At 31.8% G+C, this 23,673-nt stretch overlaps 1 protein-coding gene across 5 annotated transcripts in view; it reads left to right on the forward strand.

The window, feature by feature from the left end:
• The first annotated feature begins 3,259 nt into the window (after positions 1–3,259).
• LOC113515976 (NAD kinase-like) overlaps positions 3,260–23,673 on the forward strand; it is a 65,325-nt gene continuing 44,911 nt past the window's right edge. For 3 of the 5 annotated variants that reach the window (XM_026900287.3, XM_026900288.3, XM_052895122.1), the window contains exon 1: positions 17,058–17,642. In XM_026900287.3, coding sequence (XP_026756088.1) covers positions 17,443–17,642 — 200 coding nt within the window. In that variant the 5' untranslated portion in view covers positions 17,058–17,442. Of the gene's footprint in view, positions 3,395–8,762; positions 8,886–9,050; positions 9,280–17,057; positions 17,643–23,673 lie in introns of those variants that run through there. The other 2 variants (XM_026900291.3, XM_026900293.3) reach the window with 2 other exon arrangements.

The following is a 23,673-nucleotide window of genomic DNA, read 5'->3' on the forward strand; positions in this document are numbered from 1 at the left end:
GATGAATTAATCAGGAATTAACCATGATAGTTTCCAGGGGGAACCGCGAGGAGGTCGACCTAGTTGGGTATATTGCTAGCAATGGGACTTTTAGTCTCCATTACTAACAATCCCTTTCCCCCCCATGATGATTGGTTGAACCTGTAAGAGTCACGAGGTAACATTCTAGTACAGGACAAGACACAAGAGGCAAACACACTTTATTCAGCGCTCAGCATATACGAGCTTTTAGAAAGTTTTTATCCGAGACAAGACCGTCAGACGTCTAGTTCATTACTATAGATTAATATCGATCAAATCGATCACCACGAAGGTTGCACTGTGTGTTCGTGATCTCTATTGAGCAATACAAACTAATCAAACAGGTAGGTATGTCTTATTTCGAAATTTTTGAATTTGGATACCAAAAAATTTAGTACCTAGGTATATCGGCATTACATAGCAATAGAATTATTGACGTTAGTTTGGTATCGTAGCATCTTTAAGAAAATTGTATTTTATTAAATAAGGGAGACTTTGTACAAAAGTCGTTTGCTTTGGCACCTGTGTCCCATTCGTGTTTCTACCGTGAAGCAATTGTGTTTGTATGGCTGTGTTTCAGTTGGAAGTGTGGGATATGACAGTGAATTCACAGGGTACAGAGGAAGAACATCCGAGTCCTCAAGAATGGCAACGCATAGGGGTATCATGGGCGAAATAGTATACTCCGTTATGTCCATGGTCGAAAGATAGTTTATAGGCGATTTTTTTACTTTCCATCTTGAATTGGGTTGTAAAGTTTTTAAAGATCCAATTTTTGTAAAAAATATAGATACATCTTATTCAGAGTTATTTATTTGTCAAATGATGAAAAAGTTTTTTAAGTTCTATAGATGGATGTTTGTTTATCTTTAACACAAAAACTACACACGTATTTGAATAAAATCCTAAATTAATACATAGGATATTTCAAATACTAATGCACGTGGACAAAATCGCGGGATACAGCTAGTCTATGATAATAATCTATAGTCACACACAGTTGCTAATAAATGGACAGATATATTCAACTACAACACTGATTGCAATATACCTAATTGATTGTAATAAAATTAAATAATATATTATGCGATTGCTCTTTAAGAAGGTAGGTATTATGCAAATATTTAGCAGTTGAACTTTGTATATGCACGAACAAAGTTTACGTTGAATATAGAACCATACTCGTATTTGCTTATACGTCAAATACAGTGTAGCAAAACGTGGGCGTAACACACTCCTTTATATCGTAACAGCTATACGTCGTAGCCATAAAATTGTTAAGCCCCTTGTTTATGAGAGGTAGTAAGATATATGAAAGCCTTAAACTAAATTACATTGGAATTATTTTGAGTACAGGGATGATCGTATGAGATTATTCATACTTACTTATAAGTCTGAGATTATACAGGGATATTATAGTTGTAGGGAAATTTTAATAATTATAATTATTAAATTTTGCACATTTGTATACTAAAATGTATGTTAATTTTGGTTTGCTACTAGACATTTTTATAATTCACGGCACCACAGTACGACACTACACGATTTTATACAAATACAAAGCCATGATAATAATAAATACTTTTGTCACTATATTGGGTTGGCTCGAAGATATTTCTTTCAGAGTTCACCTTTGCTCAGAGTAATTATAATTGCCTTACTTTTTAATTTTTTTTTTTTATACAACTTAGAATGGCAAACAAGCTGACGGCCCACCTGATAGAAAGTGGTAACCGTCGCCTATAGATATAACAGAACATGGGCATAACAGAGTATACTGTTTCGCCCATGATACTCCCCATGCGTTGCCATTTCTGAGGACTCAAATGTTATTCCTCTGTACACTGTAAAATCACGCCATATTCCACCCTTCAAACCGAAACACAGCCATGCAAGCACAGCTGCTTTACGGTTGAAACACGAATGGGACAGAGGTACCTAAGCAATCGACTTTTGTACAAAGTCTCGTTTTTTAGTTTTACTAGTTTAACAAGTGCAATAAAAAATAGGTATATAACAGTTCTCTCAAAGAGATATGGATCGAAAACCGAAATAAAATTATTAGACTATCAACTTAACACGACGCTTCCAGCTATTATAAGCTCTAAACTTTTTGTCATTTTTCGACATATGTTTCTTGTGAGAAAAATATTAATTTTTACTGGTAGATTACTCCCTTAAAAGGATACGCTAATGATTTTTATTTTACCTGTATATGTACATATAACGAATATGTCTACTTACATAACATAATAATGGCGAACACCTGTTGACCATTCATGTACACAAGTTAATTGATATTTCATATTAGGTATATCACAAACAGTACTAGCATATTCGTGTTCAACTAGTTCAATGATCGTAATATTGCATCAACAGATCAATACACTAGGCTCAATTCTGATGCGGCATTTCTCTAAATTTATCTCTTAACCTAATATTTTAATTTGATAGACTCGCGTAATGTATGGATCGATATAAACTTAATTTATAATAAGTTACTGGCAAAATTCCCCTTATGGTGGAAGGCCTATGTTCAATTCAGCAGCGGACAGTTAATGACTGATGTAATATAATAATAATAATTTGAATTCAACATGACAGGTGGAGAAACTACTGTCGTCTGTTTTTGGTTGTTTTGTTGTGTTGTTTGTTTTTGATTAATTATCTCTTACCTAAAATATTATCTAACTGTATTAAATGTTATTTTTTATATTTTTGCATATTCTAATAAGATTTTGCAGTTGTAAAAAATCCTGTAATTATTGATGATAGTTTAATAAAATCAATACCTGACTTCCTGACTGTTGCAATTTGGAAATCTTTTCTTTCTGCAAAATTTAATTAGCTTTATTAACGATGTTTTCAATTACTGACAATACAATGTTTTTGGTCTCAATCAGTTTGAATCAGTTGTTAAAAAACGTTGTGTCTAGTTCTATATGTAAACTGAAACATTATCTCCTTTTACTTTATTATATTTTTCTGTACTTTAATTTTTTTTTAATTTTTTTATTGGCGGTAGAATTTTAAAAATCGAAATGGCTTCTTATTTTTCTGCCTAATTGGCTAGTCGATACATTGGTGGCAATTTAGTTGCAATTTATAGTCTTTCCCCTTTGCATAGTGCACTCGGAAACAAGTGAGAGGTTTTTATGACCATGACTTACTTCATTGACGGATGGTGCCCCTGCCCGTGATACATACACGTCGTCGACGCATTGTCATACAAAACTCTGAGACGCTCGCACATACTCCTATCGCGATTCGCGTGTAAACGAACTTGATTACGACTTTTCTAGTGTTACAAATCGAATCGTACAATCGATTATGTACCGTTTGTGATATTGTGATTCGATAATATTTTTTTAAGGTAAGCCATTTTATAATTACCTTTTAATATTTCCTATAAATTTATAAATTTAACTGGAATACGGTGAACGTAGACTGAAATAGATACAATGTGGGGACGTCATGTGGTTTTGTTATGACAGTTATGATATGTCGATTATATTTGGTTTATAAAGATTTAGATCTGATGGTATACATGTTGGGTCATATCTTAAAATAGTTGTCTACTATTACATATTAATAAGTATATAATATGTAATTCTGAAAGAATAATAAGGTAACAACAAAAACATTTAATCAACATTTAGTTTCCTATCTATTAATTAAATATAAATTATTTATTAAAAAAAAATTTTTTCAGTAAATTGATATACATATATAATCATATAATAGTAGGTATATATAATATATTAATTACTGGTTTAATATCCTCTTCCGACTACTAGCTAATACTTAGACATTTATTTGCATAAACGTCTCAAAAACTAATAAACTAGTCCAACAACTTTTTGCGCATGTGAAGATATTATTATGTACTATTATGTATTGTATTAAGACCTATTATGTAGGTACATACACCATATACATACACAACACATAAAATACGTTTAATAAAATATTTTTATATATTTACAATAGTTATACCACAACAACCCTATTGTATCAATCCTATATAAATAAATAAATTAAATTATATAAAAATAAATTACCTAGGTTTAGGTATTATTAACTGATGAAGAACGAGAATGTTGGTATTGGGGATGCCAGTCCCCATGCCTAGTAATATAATAGTAGTAATAATAATATACATCCTATAGATACTTTCTCTTTTCGGACGAAGTTTTTGATATATAACCTGACCTGCCTTTTCATCTCACCTGCCCCGCCCGCGTATACCGTTAGTGCAGGCGGGGTTACCATTTCATTATAATCATCATCTTCCTACCCTTATCCCAATTATTATTTTGGATCTATAGGTGTATGTTTTGTTTTTGATACGTCATCTAAAAGGGTCGATTTCAATGGATTTCCTACTTATAAAATTTGCGCGTGCAAAGTAACAGACAAAAAGCTCGTTATTAACACAGGATGATTCGAAGTCATTATCTATATAGAACACAATAAAGATTCAAAAACTTTAATAAAAATTGATATTACCATACTTACATAACGGTTAAACGAGTCGTGTTGATGAGTATCCAGGAGGATTATGAAAATCAAAATTTTTTGTGTGTTTTCGATCCATGTCTGTTTTTTTTTTTTAAATTATTCTTATTTATTGATTATACCTACTACACAGTACTCTTACTAAAAATCTTAATTAAACAGTTATATACACAACAATAATACTTAATTTATGTTATGTTATTTACCCAAAGAAATTAAAATTTAATATGAATTTATGAATATTATATTATTTAGATTGTCGTAAATGTCATTGCGTACGTGTATGACCTTTGTATTTAATTTATCCTCTCACGTTTTTTTTTTTTTCTATTTTACAGTATTTTTATTTTTTGTTAAAAATGCGGAAATTTGAGCAAAGAAAAATAAATTATAGGAAAACCCCGTAACATTAAAACCGCTCATTTTGTATTTTTAGATACAAACACGGGAATTTCCAAAATTTCTATCCTGTTTATTTATGTTATATAAATTTTAAGTCATGAGACTTAACCTTTGGGAAATTTTTAGTTAAATTTTCTTGGAAAACAAAACTTCCTATGCATTCTGAAATCTCAATGCCCTAGTTACAAACTTTACTATTTCAAGAAAAAAAACCCTCAATTTTGGCGTCTATATCTTTAGCCGCTTCGCAATGAACAAGTCATCTCAAAGGTCGTACATAGGCTAAAATAAATAAAAAGATATTTTTTTATATCTTTATTATAGTATCGGTATATGACTTTATAATATATTTTGTATAATAATTATATAGGTATGACTAGAGAGTTTATATCAAAACTTTATAATATATATATATATTTATATCAAATAAATTTCATATACCAAACCATGTATCATATATGTGTATGTAAAGTTGTTTAATGTCACCAAAGCGGAAACCCAGTGTACTCATGATACTGAACAATTGTCCTGAAAATAGAAACACATGTAATCAATCACATTCCATGTCTCTTGGAGACAATAGTCTAGTATCAACTTTCAAGAACAATGTAACTGGATATCAAAGGGGGAAAGGATTTTTTGTAATGGGAATTGCTAGCAATATATTACTAGCGAGTCACGATTCCCTAGAAAACATCTTGTTTATTTGCTAGTGGATTTGTCACCGTGGGCCAACTGTCAGATCAGTTGGCCCACTCATCTTCACCTATCATCACTCATTAGTGCACCGCCAGTGTATACCGATAGCATTGGACAAAAACTGGAAGTAATTTTTTTATTATAAGTAAAAATTGTCTAGGGATTTATTTTTGGCTTTAATTATCTTAACTGTTAGATTAATTGTAATTTCACGCTTAAATGTTTATTTCTTCAATAGGTAATTCGTAATCAAACACTGCTACTTACGCACGTTTTATTAAATATTTGTCAACATGGTGTAAGAAGTGATTTAAAAGTACTTTTTGTGTTAAAAAGTACATTAATCTCTTTTAAGGTTTTTAAGTCCTCAGTCTTAATGATTTCTAAGGACCTTTTTTTTCTTTAAAACAAACATCTATAAAAATATAATTAATCCACTCATTTAAAAATCCACTATTTCAGAAGATCCAGTGACCTTGCCTGTTCATAATACGAAAAACTAGTTTCAAATTAACCTGTTTGTAACCTGTTTCCAGGTTTAGAACCCAGCAACTAAAGAATCTAGTCATCCATTACTATTCCAAGTATAAATCTATACACGTTAGATACTTGTAAACACCAGCACTAAATCACAAATCAAATAGATTGCTATGTAATATCAGTTTGTTTAAAAGTCCAGTACTTGTATTCATGTTTGCATAAATTTTGGCACAGTGTGTTGTAATCAGATGATGTATGTTTTAAGGAAACAACTTTACAACGCCTACTGGTAAATGGTATCTAGAATTGCCGGTTTGCAATGAGCAAATAAACCTACAACCCACCTCACAGAAAGTGGTAACCGTCGTCTATAGACAGAACAATACCATGAACATCACGGAATTGCCCTATATTAAAAGGCCCAATGTTCTACCTTAAAATGAAAGGCCGCAAAAGAATTAGACAGATTCTCTTTTTCAAAGTCAATTAATTATGGCGTCTGCCCTACCAGAAAGTTCTTTTGCCCTACCTTAAACTTAAGTCTAGCTACGGCCCTGCTCGAAGGAAATGATTTCGTTTTAGCAAGGGCTACGACAACTTACTAGGCATATGAATGAGGTTGCAAGTAAACGTAATATATTTGTTTTCCAAAGACTAAAAACATAATTAACAAAATGAAAAACCATAAGCGTAGAGAGCAAGATAGCACATAAGAATAAACAGATTGATAAACATAGAGCACCGATCTCTAAAAAAAAAAATAAAGCGATTGTGAAAGACTACCATAGTCTTAACATGTCAATCACTACTAGCAAGTAATTACTGTAATCACATGGGCGTACATATTTATGATTGTCACTTTATGGTGTACATGAAGAAAATATAATTATTATATACCGTATTCTTGTTCAACTACGCAAACCCAACGTATTGACGACTACAATTTTGCACCACATATGGTGTGTTGGCGAATAATTAATCTCGACTAAAGATGTTTGCCTTGGCCGCGAATCGAGTCCCAATAAATTTTAATAGGTTTCGCACCAGAATGTTCATATAACAAATGGTGTTGTTAACAAGTAATATGTCAGCATATTTTTAAAATGGGAAAACATGGCATTGACATATTAAAGATCATTTTTTAGGGAAGGCCTTGCCCTTTAAAAAAGGCGCAAATGTATTCTCAATTATTTAATTCGTATAAAAATGTGTCTGTTTTGCCTTTTCTAGGATGGGCACCAGTCAATTCTCGAATGGGCACGGCCCATCCGCCTTCCACTCTCTAAATACACCGATGAAACCTACATGTCGATATTTTAGGGTTATAAAGAGTTAAGTAGGTATATGGGAATGTAGGTATATGAAAAATAACCTGAAATTTATTCATTTCCTAATACCTATTAAATTAATAAAAAAGTTTATAGAGTTTTGTTCAAATAGCGTCGATGGTGGTGGTTTTTAACATCCTGATATATTTTTTATGCCATTAAGGTGATTGATAACTAAAAATAACCTACTACTGTGTATAGTATGGTCATGAATATATGCAGTGAATGATAACGGAATGATAACCCCGCTGACGCTATCGGTATACGATAGTGGGACACCAGTAACGAATGATAAGTAAAAATGAAAGTAGGATAGCTGGCCTATCGTAATGATTTCATCAAGATTAACTACAATAGTTTCCAGGGGGAACTGCGTGGAGGTGGGCATGGCAGGGTATATTGCTAGCAATGGGGCTACTAGTCCCCATTACTAATAATTCCTTCTCCCACACACCATGGTGAACAGTTTAGATAGCTCATAGGTAGATCTAAATGGAAGTCTGCAAAATAAAGAATGCCAATTTTATATTGCTAGCAATGGATCTCTAGTTCATGACTTGTAAGGTAATTGTCTTTAAAAATTTCAATAACCTCAACTCAAGAACATAACGCTACAAAGTTTGTTTTAATAAAAGATAATAGTAGCCCAATCTACGCTATCGCTATTCGTATACGCTAGCGAGACCCCAATAAGGAATAATAGATGAGAATAAAAGCAGAACAGTTGGCCCTTTGTATCATAACGATTTTATCAAGAATAAACTACAATAGTCTCCAGAGGGAATTACAAAGAAATCAACCTAACTACTAATCCTTGTTATAGGGGGGAAAAGGATTGTTAGCAATGGAGTTTGACAGCCCCATTGCTAGCAATATACTTTATCAGGTCGACCTCCACATGGTTCCCCCTGGAAACCATCGTGAACAATCCTTGTTGAATTCGTCACGATGGGCTAACTGACCTGCTTCATCCTCACCTATCATCCCTCACTGGTGCCCCGCCGGTGTATACCGATAGCGCGGGTGGGGTTACCATTCCATTATCATCCATTAAAAAAATCCTTGTTATAGGGGGGAACGTATTGTTAGTCACACTATCAGCTCGACCACCACGTGGTCCTCCCTGAAAACCATGAATTCCATATGTATTCATCACTTTGAGCTAACTGACCTGCCTTTTCATTCTCACCTATCATCCCACACTGGTGCCCCGCCAGCGTATACCGATAGCGCAAACGGGGTATCATTCCATTAGTGTTAATATTAAATTTAAAAAAAAGTTACAGTCTGTATTATTTATTTTTATTTTTTCAGTATGAACGAGCAAGATTTAATGGTGGCCCGTGCTCTGGCAGCCGAATCCAGAGAAAACTCCCCCGTAGGTTCACCTGGACCATTACGCAAGACTCCTGTTACAAAAGTGCTAAATACTTTTAGGTATGTGTAAATACATGTAATTATTATTAATAGTTTCTCACTATCCTTCGTCTATGACTCACATTTTTACAAAACAGCAACACTGTAATATGACAGCTCGGAGAGTAGTTGTCGCCGAAATCTTTGTTGTCAAACTTTTGACACTGACAACTTGACATATTTTGAAGAATTATTTTGAAACATAACACATAACCTAAGATTAATAACCGAATTTAAATTGCATTTATTTTTTTATTAGATAATATGAATAATTAATATGACACGTTAAATAGTGTTAATAAACTATTATGCCAAAATTGTGACGGGCTATTTAAAAATATGTTATGAAAATGGATAACAAACTGAAGACCAAACCTCCCACTACTAGCAAAGAAACTGCTGAGGAAGAAGAAAGGTATGATTCTTATCTGCATATATTTACACTCAGTTCACATACAAAACCTGGTCATTGACTAAAGAATTTGGCTAAGTCAAAAATTAAATTTAAATATTATGACTGTAATCACTGACAATTTTTTTGTTTACTATTTGTATTTTAGCAGTTTTGGATAACGTAGCATTCATTTTGCCTACTTTTCAACTACAACATCGCAAGGACATATCAACCACCATATCTACTATTAAATTTATAATAATCTATTTATTTCCAGTCTACCATATAAGAAGATTTTAAATTTTCTAATGGATTCATATTTGTGCATACCCAGAACACTATTTCTTAACATACCTTTATTCATAAATATCGCCAATAAACATAGAATTTTGAATTTTAAGATCTTAACAATTGAGTTTAGTCCCTTATGCTTTCATGAAAATTATAAAAATAAAGTAGTAAGCAATTTAGAAATAGGTATTTCCCTGTTTGTTATTGCTATATAAGATTATTATAGTTTGTGATTGTTGGGCACTAAATATATTTCATAAAATTTAATGAATGAGAGATTTATTTTGAAACAACTATTATACTATGGAGACTTTCATAAGTATGCAATTGAAGTGAAAAATTTGCCTACACTAATAAAATTAAATTAAATGTGGTGTATAGTTGTGTAAAACCTATATCTATTTATAATGACTAGAAATTTTAAATTTAAAATGTTTTAATTGTAGCACAAGTATTTATTTTAATCTAATAATTCTTATTAAATTGAGCGAACATTGACATACACTTAGACATGTCTTTGCCCATAGTTGAAAACTATACTCCTCAATGTAGGCTGGGCACCAGACAATTCTAGGGTGCACACTGCTAACCCGGCCTTCTCTCAAATACACCTATGACAACAAAGAACCTAGACTTATTATTAAAATAAGTTAATACTTATATATGAAATTATTAAAAAAATAAATATGCAAATCTATGTAAGATTTGTATTTTTATTATTTATTTATTCAAATTTGTATTTTGGTATAAATAATTTGAATAAAAAACAATTATTTTGGATTAGATTTGGATATGTTTTTAACTAATAGCAATGATTGTATTGTTAGTAATTAAAGCTCTGGCGATTGTTATAAGTTTGGAAACAACTTTAGAAAGAGATATTTGAATATATAATAAAGAGTACATAAATACTCATTATTTTACCAGTTAAAGGATAATATTAAAATATATATAATACATTAATATAGTAGAAAGAGGGTCTTATCACTAATGAAGGTTAATAATATTATGAATAAAATCATTGATTCCTCTACCAAAGAATAAAAACATTTGGCATGATTGATGATTATTTCTAGTTTAAAATGTAATATGATTATAATAATTTTTATTATTTTTATTTATATAAAAAAATAATAATATTTTATCCAAAGATATTTTAAATTAAATTTTTATTTAAAAAAAATCCTTAAATAGGTATTAGAGTTCTAATAATATCTTAAGTAAATTTAAACTTTTTTTATGTAATAAATTGTGTTATCTTTATTAAATACAAAATAAAATAAAAATATCAAAATAATTAGATGCCTTGTTTATGCTTGATATTTTTCAAGTATTTATAATAATTTTAAGCAATACCTACCCAACCATATTTATATAAAAATATTATACTATTTGGGTAACAATGATATTATTTATATTTTCAATTACAATTAAATATTATTATAAACAAAATTAAGGATTTGAGAAAGTGATGTATGTATCTTAACATTAAGTTACTACACCTTATCTTTTTTCCTTTCTTACACATAAGGCTGAATTATATAATAGCACAATTTAATTAAATAAACTCTTTATATCTCTTGATGATACTTCTTTGAAGTATCTTAAAAAAATACTATACATATAAATTCAAAATCTATTAGATTGTATTAGTCTAAAAAATTTTATCTTTTACAAGTATTTATTTATTATAATAATATGCTGTTGATATTTTTATATTTATAGGAATATCCACAATAATCTAAAACAAATAGGTAATAGAAAAATTATACTTAGTAATTTATAATTTATTTAGTAAATTATATCACTTGGATAATGTTGAAATAGAATAGAAAGCAAAAAACTTCCAGCAACAGTATTTCCAAACCGATACAACATCATAACCTTCAAGAAAAGCACCAGTAGCACACCTGCAATGCCTTTGGTGTTGTGGGTGATCATGGGCGGAGGTAGTCACTTACCATCAGGTGATACTACGACATACTCGTTTGCCCTCTGTGTTTAAAAAAATCTGCAGGTAATGAGAAAAATATTATATAGATATTAGGTACTAAGCAATAATAATTATGTGATGTGAAAAAATTTACTCATGTTTAATGAAATTGCAAACAGTGACACATAATTTAAAAATTATAATTTATGTTAAAGCTGTTCTGGGGCAATTAATTTGTAATTTGCATTATTAACAGGTCATTGCATTTAACAACAACCTAATTTTAAATTTAAAGCCTTGTTTACTTACGTTAAAAAGGTCGATATCGGTATACTTGTATGAACTTCAATTATTTGGATATGTTAGGTATTACGAGCCGGAGCGCAAAAGTATATGTAGGGGAGCAGTTGAAAACAATTCAAATGACATGAAATCATTTAGTAATTCTATGTCCACCATCTAACACCTATTTCCAGAATAATTAGGTGATAATGTCGATAATTTTCAGTATATAAATCAGCTGATTTCTTGATTTTATAATTTATATATTTTATAAATTTTTGAATGTGTTCTACCTTATTAATATTAAGTACTACTCAGTTAATTTTTGTAGGTTAAAATGTAGCAATTGTTCCAATTCGGCCATGAATGTTGCGTGGCAACAAGCCCATGCGTTTGCTCCTGTGACACAGTTTGGGCAGACCTACCACACCGCACAATAAAAATAAGGCTAGCAGTAGTCCAAGAGTTATATATATTTGGTGACTAAATTGGGTTGATCTATCGAAACATGAGTGAGAGTATCTACTAAGTTACGAATCCTTACTATATCGAGACATGAGTTATGGAAGTATGCATCAATATATTTCTATGTATAACTAAAAGTAATCTGATTGTAGCATTTCCATATCTATAATTAAATTAATTAACAAGTTGACGTGACTACGATTGTGCGTGCGTGAAGATTTTTTTTTTAATCTCGTCATGCACTCTATAGTAGTTCAACAATTAAAATGAATATAAGGGAACTCTATTCATATGGTTCAACATAAAATGGTCCAACCCTTCCTTTCCCGTAAGACGATTAAGAAAATTTAATGGTCGAGGGATGAGCAACAGCGTCCCTCTTGAAAAAAATCACCAAAAGCCTAACTGCGGTTACCAACTGCCAAGCATGACAACTACTAACAAAACCTCCGCCTATGGTGGAGGCTTATGTTCAACAATGGGTAATTAATACCTGTTGGATGCTATGTCTGTGGGTTTCTTTATTCCACCATAACTTTTAAATGTCTGAACAGATGTGGACGTATTTGGTATCGTTAGAATCCTTACATCATCCTGAGTTACAATGACTATAATTTTTTTTTTTATTTAATTAATTTTTCACAGAGAAGTCGTGCTTGAATTTATCCGTCCGTCTGTCACAGTATATAATGTATAAAGATTTATTAAGATTGATTTAGAATTGGAACCGAATCGCGTAACGTAACCACAAAAAAATACTGACAAATTAAAAAAAACTCCTTTTATAAGTCGCTTAAAATGAACCCTATTATTTTTAAAATGGTTTGATATATACTGCTATAGTATTTGCTGTGTCAAAATATGTCTAGTTTGCCTGACTCATGTAATGACTCCTCAGGAATGCGCCACTTTCAGGACGCTGACTCTTGGCCTACACTTATGCGGAAATACCAATAGCTTATAATCATTCCACGTATAAAATAGATTGTATGGGAATCCATTTTTATTTACATTAATAATTAATTTAAATTAGTAAACTGATTGTTCACTTGCTAGAAATTGGTAACTACAAATGTAGCGAGGAAAGTAATTGTTAGTAATGGGGTTTAATAGCCCCGTTGCTAGCAATGTATCTTGTCCGGTCCACGCCGTTCACTCTGGAAACCATCGTGATTAATTCTTATTGAATTCGTCACAAGATGCTAACAGACACCTGCATTCATCCTCATCTATCATATCTCACTAATTCCTCGCCAGTGTGTACCAATACCGCAACTGGGGTTACCATTCTATTTTTTTTACAACACAGGGGGCAAACGAGCATGTGTATGTGTCTCACCTGATGGTAAGTGACTACCGCCGCCCGTGATCACCCACAACACTAAAGATATTGCAAGTGTGCTGCCACCCTTTTTATTTTCACACATTAAAAAATAACACAGTTATAGGTGGAAATCGACAACGCAAATAACTCTATTACATAATAATTTAAGATAGTATTCCACAAGAAAAAATCTACTTAAATCGTAGTAAAACCTGTTATTTTAATTTCGAACCTAAACTACTAAACCGATTTTCGTTTACCTTTTAGGTAAAAAAAAAATCCAAAAAAAGTTCATTAGTTTATCACTGACAGAGTTATGAGGTAACAAACAAAAAAAAAAAATACCACCGAATTGAGAATATCCTTTTTCGAATTTGGTTGATAAATAACCGTCACCACTAAACGATATGCCTTAACGTTACAATACATATTTGCGAATATTGTTTGGACCAAGATGCCGTCGATACCGTCTGTCATACCATGTCATTTTTAATACTCAACTATGATTTTAATTTCTTATAACATCGAAATGCTGTCGACGTTTAATTAGACATACTGAACCATTTGTTATAAATATAAAAGTTTGTAAAGATGTTTGTAGATCATTCTTTACTATCCAATTCTTTTTTTAAACGCCTGAACGAATTTTAATAAAATTAAATTATTGCGGAGCGTCTTTTTGTTCTAATTCACGCAGGCAAATGTGTGTATTTAACATAGGCATATTTTTTTAATGAATGAATGATAACTTTATTTGCTTGAATACAGATTATTGCATTAGAAGTCTATAATTCTATACCAGCTAAAAATAGGTAGAGAGGACTGTCATTCGCACACATTTTTGGTCTTGCACCCATATTTTATTGTATTCTATAAATCTAAATTTGAAATTTCTAAGAAAATAGAAATGTAATGTTTATATATGCAATGTTATAATAATATAATTATAAAAATATATAAACAAAGCAAAAAAAGAGAAAAAAACAAAAATATCACAATTACTTCATGATATATATAAAGATTTTTTTTTTTAATTAAAAAAGAAACCACAAAGGTGCGTTGTGCACAATGTTTTGTGATATATCTAAATTTGAAATTTCTAAGAAAATAGAAATGTAATGTTTATATATGCAATGTTATAATAATATAATTATAAAAATATATAAACAAAGCAAAAAAAGAGAAAAAAACAAAAATATCACAATTACTTCATGATATATATAAAGATTTTTTTTTTTTTATATTTAGACTATATATACACGTTATATTTATACTATCTATTGTAAGAGAACAGAATCTGTACCCGCTAGAATACATTGTAATATATTTCAACATGAGTGGAGCTGCTGAGTATACCAACTTTCTCTTTTATTCTTACTTCCAGATTTTCTGAGAGTGCTATTCGTGTGTGTGCTTGTTTAATTATCCAAACACTTTCGTTCGTAAATTACTGTCTACCGCAGGGTTGTCACAATTGAATACGATAAATTTCTGTGTAGCATAGAAAGTACTGTAAATAAAAGTACATTTTATATATGCTACATTATCAAATAATATACAACATATGTATATAGTATACAAACACAACAACAAACAAGAGATGGAAATTTCCAAATTTTAATCAATTTAATTGATTTAATAAATAATTAATAAATAATAAAATTATAAATAATTTACGAGTACGTAAAGGCAACTATCGACAAATACATCCGACTACCCCATTAGTACTGTAGTTATAAGAAATAAAAATTTGTTTAACTCTGGTATTTATATTATAGCATCCAATATAAGAATTTGAAACTCGTTCGGGTCCCCACTGCGTTTGATGTATTGTTAAGATCAACCTACTATTACTATACTGGCTAGACTTTTAACGTATTTATTTTCCAGGAGAGACCTGACCCCTTAAAAAAGGCACATTAAGTACTCCCAGATGTGTCTTTGTGCTTAGTAAATACTCCGCTTGTATCTTGGGGTGGGCACGGCTAGTACAAATCCTGTATAGGCACTCGGAGAGGGCTTCGAGTTGAATGGAGGTCATGTTCCAACGGTGAACATTGTAAAGGCTGTTACCATTACATATGCACTATAATTATGTTGTTAATATACAGCTCATTTGCTATGCAAATTATTCATAATTCATTCCTTCGCGAGCCTTTCCGTGCTCAATTTTCTCCACTTAGCACACAATTTATATGAAATTGACAACCCTGATCGTATTGCGCTAATATATTTTCCTGCAATCGACTACATTATTGGCTATTCTTAGACCACTTCATATATTTTATGCGTTTTTCGTTTTATGCGGTTATGTAAATTTTCTAAGTTTAAATACAATAGTGTATATAAATAGATTAATAAAAATTGAATTTCCCTATGTCTCTTCATAGAAAGTCACCACCATCACCAGTAGAATTAACAACACTAGAATTGTTGTAATCTTGGTTACCATGGGTTTCCACTTTTGAGGAATTGTAATTTTTATAAAATGTAATGTAATGTAATAATACTGCGTTGTCTTTCTTATTTTTCATAATACGGTCTACATTGATTCGGATCTGAAATAGACACAATTTTTGTAATAATTTCTAATAAAACTCAGTAAGTATTTAGATAGATATATAGATACTCTTTATTGTTTCCTCCAAAAGATTACAATAGTAAATTTTTTATAGATACAAACAAATATAAGAGTAGGTATTGTAGGAGAGGTATTTACATACCGTTTGTTCGACAGAACCTAGAAATTACATTTATTTATATAAACGAACTGTATTTATATTAGATAAATATAAAAATATTTTAAACGGATTTAAAATGCAGGTCACTATTTTTTATTGTATGACAATGATATGGTAGAGCTTGTGTCTGGGTGCGGGGACAACTTTGGCGGATCATCAGTAACACTGCTTTTCCACCAAACAAACATGTACTTTATACAATTGTTCTTATAATGTTTACACAAAGTTTTCTACATACCTATGTGTGTTTTATATTTCCCATCACTAATAATCATAGAACATATTAAATATATACATAAAGATGTAAACAATCTTTATTTAAAAACACGCGAGGCGCGACCGCGGTCGTCCGATCATCCATCAAATTGATAACCTCGCCTACGACTACGATATATGTGATAAGAGACGAATAAAATAAAATTCAAGAATATTCCTTCAAATAAAATAATTATTTGTTCAATACAACTCTACACTACAACAATATCGATAGAATTATATCCCTTTTTATCAATTACAAGAAAAAGCTTTTTCTGGTGTTCGTAATTTTTATGCCACATCCATATTTGCATGACCCACGAATTCGTGTCATACAATGATTCAGGTCAAGAGTTGTTGCTTTGACTAATCGCAACGATAACGGCGTCCAGACAGCTTTTGTTTGCGATTTTGAGCACTCGATGTTGCCGTGTCCGATGGCTATCGGCTGTGTAGTCGCCGGCTGTTGGTAGAGTCGTGGAGCAGTGCAGTCGATCGGTCGCACCACGCGAGCTCTCACGTACGTTCGCAGCCGGCCAGCACATGGCTCGCGCCGCTCACGTTTCCGTGTAACTCAATAATTCACAAATTGCACCTCCCGCATAGCCTTGCGATCAAACATCCAGTCGAGCAGGCTTCATGTGTCAGAAATTTTGCAATGCGATTTCATACGCCGCCTCGCCAGCAGAAGGTTGCCGTGCCCAAAACATAACCGATTGTGAAATTTTACTTAACTTTTGAATTTGAACGTTCTAAAATTCGAATACTGTATCTGCTCACCACTATTTTATTACTGCTGCAATAGTGATGTGTGACAAGACATTCTAAATTTGAAAACGTTAAAAGTATCTTCTTTACTTGTTCTGTGATGTTTTAAAACTGAAACTTTAAAAATGTTGTCTATGGATTCGTTGTGGTGCGGTTCAGAGAGTGAGTTGTCGACTTTGAGGCTTTGCAAGAGCGCTATCGAAAGAACGGAATACAGACTTTCCAGGCGAAAGACAACCAAAAGTCTGATTCCCCAGGGCTTGCTCCATGCTCCCGAGCCACAACCCACCAAGAGTCACAGGCAGAGGAGATCTGGAACATGGCCGTAAGTTTTTGGTGTAATTATTCAATAATTAATCATAATCGTCAATAATAAAGTAATGAATTTTTTTTATGTCTTTTACAATGTCTAAAGATTTAAAACCTTCAAATTTATTTAAATAAAAATTTATACTGGCAAGCGAGCCAATGTGTAACTGCATAAACCGCTAATAAAGAAAAAAAATATGTAACTCTACGAAGCATTGTACTATGTTTTTAATTTTACACAGGACTGTTGGTTACAACCAGTATATAAGTTCAGTTCTTACCCTTAAACAGTTATTCTAAGTATTATATTTCTCATATTAGATTGACATTCAGATATACAAGGTAAAGGCTATGAAAGATGTTACGATATAGTAATTCTTAATATAAACACTGATATCTATCATATTTGTAAATATGAGTACTCCGCAATTCCTCTCCTTTCATGTTTACGATGTGCTTATAAACGTAACATACAGTATGTTGGGACTGAGTTCAAACAATTTCAATGGTAAAATTCTATTGCACTTAAGACGCCCTTAATTATAATGATATTAAAAAGAGACATCTTATTTACGTTTATTATAAAAAATGAATGATATCTTATTAAGAAATTTCTTGCAGAGTCGCAATCTTTTGTTCAGGAAATTATATGAACTTTTAGATAGATAGGTATGAGGCCATTGACATTCAGTTATATTCTCTCTTCCTATCTGGTATTCAGAATATTAAATATTAATTAGAAACTAATTAGTCAGCCCAAATGTTACACAACAGTGACAAAAGCATTGTCATATCGCGCAAAATTGGTACAACGATAAGAGTTAAATAATATTTATTAATGATTATTATTATCATCGAAACAACGACCTTGTACGGGTACAATCAAATATCTATCTACCTATATAATAATATAGATATATACAATCAAGAGAATACTTCAAATGTTTTTAATATGAATTTTTAACATAAACAGCAGCAGACACAAATGCAAAGTGAAAAAAGATAATAAAAAGATACATGTACAAAAAATAAAAAATAAAAACAAAATCAAAATCAGAATGCATAAAATTAGTAACAATTTTTTTGTCTTTATGCATGTGCCACAGTAATACAAAATGGCCACAACTCAGATTTTTGCTTTGCCCTGAAAAGAGCAAAACACTGATATTCTGTTGTGGCCAAAAGTGAGCCGCGAAATACTACTGATAAAATAATAAAAAAAAAGAAAGATGTATTATACACGTCATCTTCTGCGTATACGTCAGTACCAGAGACTCGACTCCTTCTTCAATAAAGACTTTATAAAATTGTTATAATACATAACAATTTTACATATATACATACATATCTGTCACGCCTATCTCCCATTATGATAGTCAAAAACAATGGAATGCCAAATACTTCGATTCAAACAAACCTCTTTCATAACAATGTTATGATAATTATCTACACTCAATTAATATTCTATTATTTAACTAGTGATGACCACAAATGCGTTGCGTGTAGACAGTGGATGAAGGTGGTGCAGGACCGTTTCTTATAACAGTGTTTGTGGGAAACCTACATTCAGCAATGGACAATTAACTTTAGACTGATCATCAGTCACTGATGATTAGTAAACAACATGTAATGCTGTAATTATTAAACCTACTTCCTCTTTTGAGGAATCGTTCGCTTAATCTAGTAACTCTTTTTGATTTTACTTGATAAATTATTGTTTTTATTTAGTTATTAGTGACACATTCGATTCATTTGTAATTATAGTAGTAGTATATTAAATGATCCGGCAAACGTTGCTTTGTTATCAATTATAGCTCATTTATCAGGATAAAAAATATCTTCATATTAAAAATGTATACATGTATGTATATTTATATAATCGTAATGTGCAGTAGTTCTCCAATGTATGCGTTGTGATTTTTAAGTAAATATCGATACGTACGTGTAATTGTTAATTTGCAACAATTTTCAATTTTTTCACCGTCATAATTACATTTTTACTAAAGGTTGACTGGGAGAGAACGCTATATAGTATTAAATCCGACTTTTGTACCAGACATTTTTTTGTTATGTGATCAATAAAGAATAAATAAATAAAAAATATCCTATCTCTGTAGTTAGAGTAAATAATATACATTTACAAAATTTTATTACCAAGGTTAAGATTTTTATATATTAATATAGTGTCTTATAGGATGGAGATTCATTCTAGCATTATAATTCATTATTTATCAATCAAATATAAAACTGATATTATTTTAACAATGAAACAGAACAGTTATTTTTGCATCGGAATATAATATCTGTCGCGTTCTGATTAAGTTGAATGAATAATTTAATTGAATCATCTTTGATAAATATTAAATAAAACTTATTACAAAATATGTCATCGAATCTTAATTAGTGAATCATGTCAGACGGTCTCCTATTAAAATTCAAACTAATTAAATCCATCGAACTACTCTAGCATTTGATTTCTTTCTCCAATAATTACGTAATTTGTAAATATCAAATCGATTACTGCTCGTCATTATAAGTAACTAGTGCCGTTATTATTCTAGTCATGCTAACTAGTTTGATTCGAGACCCGTTTCGCGTTGTCGCATTTTGCTTAAGACCTACCTACCTTGCTAATAATGGATGTTGTGACCTGATCTCTGATCAAATTATCATAATCATCCAACGGTAGTCTACTGCCGGCCCTCCCCAATCTCACTGGACACGATCTTCGACTCTTGACTTCTAGCTATTACCGGCCATCCTGCATCTGTTGTCGCTGCACCTAGCTGTAAGTTACTGCACAATACATTCGATTCGCGGTCTCCACTCTGGAACACTTCTATTTCAACTGTTATTGGTTGTATATCAAATATTACCAATTGACTATCTTATTAGCTTGCAATTATGTTGCGCTATGTCGGTTATTTGTCCAACTGCTGAATTACTTCAATTCAAATACAATCCCTCAGAGAAACTCCAGGCATAGTTCTTACTATAGCTAGCTGCTTTAATTTGATGGAATGGTCTTATCAATAGTGTTCACATCCAGCACTATCTTGATAAGCTGGATGAATTTCAATAAATGGTTTAATATTGGATTCAAAAAAATTGTGGCAATGTTATGTTAAACAGTTATTAAAATATAAAATTCAAAATATATTATTGTATTGTCTTAGTCATTTTCGTCATGACTATCAATAAACAACTTCAGAAATTTTTAATTCAGAAATGACTATCTTAAGAAGATTTTGACAAAAATTGCCTGCATTTGTATTTACACAATTGTTGCGCTTATGTTTCTGCCACCAGTTTGCTTGCATAGTTGTTTTTCAGTTTGAAAAGCAATAAATAAGAAGTTACAATAGCTTGGTCTTCTGATAGAGTAATTTGGAAATGAGGAGTATCGTGAACAGGGTAGCGTCGGGTACAATACAAGTTTTGTTCATGTTTAACGCTGTCGGTTACCACTTTCCATCAGATCCGTCGTCAGCTTGTTTGCCTTCCATATTGCAAAAAAATTTAAAGTCGGGTTTTTTTGCAATTGTTTCATGTCAGGCATGTCCACTTGTTTATTTATGTATACCTCGTTCCACTGTACACACGTCGGCCTCTTTTGTTTAAGCAATTGCACATATGACCTGTCCACCATTAAAATTTGACCTGTCTGATATTATCAACGGGATATATAACCGAGGCCTTTCTCTTTTAGTAGGTTAACCTACGATCGCCGTGCTTTACAGATATCAAGTTACCATACACCGACTTATTCTGCTTGTACGGTTTCACATGGGTCGGCTACCCTATTTCTATCAACCGACCCAGATATCTCACGATGCGCAAACGACTACAGCCTTCGTGTAATGTCGGCCATTGTGATTCAGTCTTGTTTTTAATTCGTAATATTAAATGTGAGTAGGTAGATAGTCTAGAAAACTAGGTACTTGTCTAGATCTATATTGATAAATAAATAAGCAACATAGATCTAGATAAAAATGTTACAATTTTGAAGCGTTTATCTATCTGATAATGTGAAGTATATGGACTGATTTTAAGACAGCTTTATATCAAAAATGGTTATATCGAGATGAAACTTAATTGTTTGGTAACAATAAGAATATCCACAGTAGCTACACTGAAAAGTCATCTTTAACCCTCCGCCAACCGTGTGTGTTTTTTTTTTCACACCGACAACCGTCACGGACGATATCGTCCCAGACAATAATTTAATCTACTTGAAGGTATTTAAATAAAAAATTTCTTAAATTTTAGAAAAAAATAAATACGGATATTTACTCGTATATAGCAGCGCTTTATGTATTAAACATTGTCCAAATATGTACATCTGTATTTACGATATAAATTTTTCTGTTTCCATAGTTTTTGCCTTGAATACTTTACCCGCTGGTGAAATAAAATTTTGTAATCTCTACAAAAACCGTAATTTCTAAGATTTCATTAAAAAATCGATACCTTGAAGAAATGTTTTGAAGATTTATTCTTCATATAAGCTAAACATAGGGGGGAACAGGGATTGTTAGTAACGAGATCCAACGGACCTATTACTAGCAATATACCTCCGACCTCCACGCGGTTCTCCCATGAAACCATCGTGATTAATTTTTGATGAATTCATCTCGATGGGCCAACTGACCTGCTTCATCCTCACCTATCATCCCTGACGGGTGTCCCGCCAGCGTATCCCGATAACGCAGGCGGGATTACCATTCCATTATCACCCATTAAAAAAGAAAAACTGTTAAACATAAGCCTCCCACATAAGTGGTGCTTTGCCAGTGATTGTCATGTTTGGCAGGCGGGTTGGCAACCGCAATTAAGCTTTAGTGCTGATTTAAGAGATTGCTCTCCATCCCTTGACTATTAAATTCTTTTAGCCGCCTTTTCGACAAACACGGGAAAGGAACAAGTACCACACCACAATCTTTTACAATTATTTTGTGTGTGCTCTCCTATTTAGTTGTTTTTTTTTTTTTTTTTTTTATTTTGCCTTAAGACAGAGGTTCTCAAAATAAGAACGCATTTTTTTTCACGGAAGCGCCGAATTCTACAAAAGAAACCAAGAAATGTATACTCAGGTTTATGAACCATATTAAAATTGTAAATTGAGTACTGTACTGCAGACGCGAATAATTTTTTTTTAATACAAACATTTATACGCTTACATATACTAGTATATATTATATACTATAGTATATATATACTAATATATGTATACTAGTATGTATAGTCATACATACTAGTATGTCAACTCCAAATGATACAGAAATAAGGAAATGATAATGAAGAAAAAGTTTTTGTACCCTGGGGTGACTCACATAACTCGGGGGGAAGGTATTGTTAGTAATGCGGACTATCAGTTCCATTGCTAGCAATATACCCTATCAGGTCGACCTCCACGTGGTCCCCTTTGGTCTCACCGGTGCCCCGCCAGTGTATACCGATAGCGTAGGCAGGGTTACTATTCCATTATAATCCATAAAAAAGGACTTATATAAATTTAAGTCTCTGTCCTACGGTGTACAAGCATCGCACATTAAATATATTGTATATAGACTATTTTTTTTTTCTAATCTGTCATTTTGTATAAATAGCCGCATGAATTATTATTTTTTATTTATTTTCTCCATGTAGGTATACATATTCGTACCTACGTTGTATTGAAAATTAATTTGCATAAGTATTTGTATTGTAAAATTTTGTTTGTTCGGTATTTCCCATTTGCTTTAAAATACCAACAGACAGTTGACCCTGTTTCGTTAATGCCGTTCCTCGGTGATTAGCCGTTAATTAATTGATTTGTCAAAATAAATACCGCAAATATTAATATCATTAATAAAAATGCAATCCTTTTTGTTTTAATACGTTGATTTTTTTAATACCACTGAGATCTCAAACAAGAACGGAAGAAAAAAGGCCGGCAGCTCATCTGCGTTTTGCTATTGCGGATGCTTATAGGCGGCAATAGTCTTTTACCATCAGTTGAGCCGCATGCTCGTTTACCCCCCGTATAATCAAATAAAAAATCAAAC

The sequence above is a fragment of the Galleria mellonella genome, unplaced genomic scaffold (genome assembly GCF_026898425.1).
Source record: "Galleria mellonella isolate WM207_F2 unplaced genomic scaffold, CSIRO_AGI_GalMel_v1 utg266, whole genome shotgun sequence".
Lineage (NCBI taxonomy): Eukaryota > Metazoa > Arthropoda > Insecta > Lepidoptera > Pyralidae > Galleria > Galleria mellonella.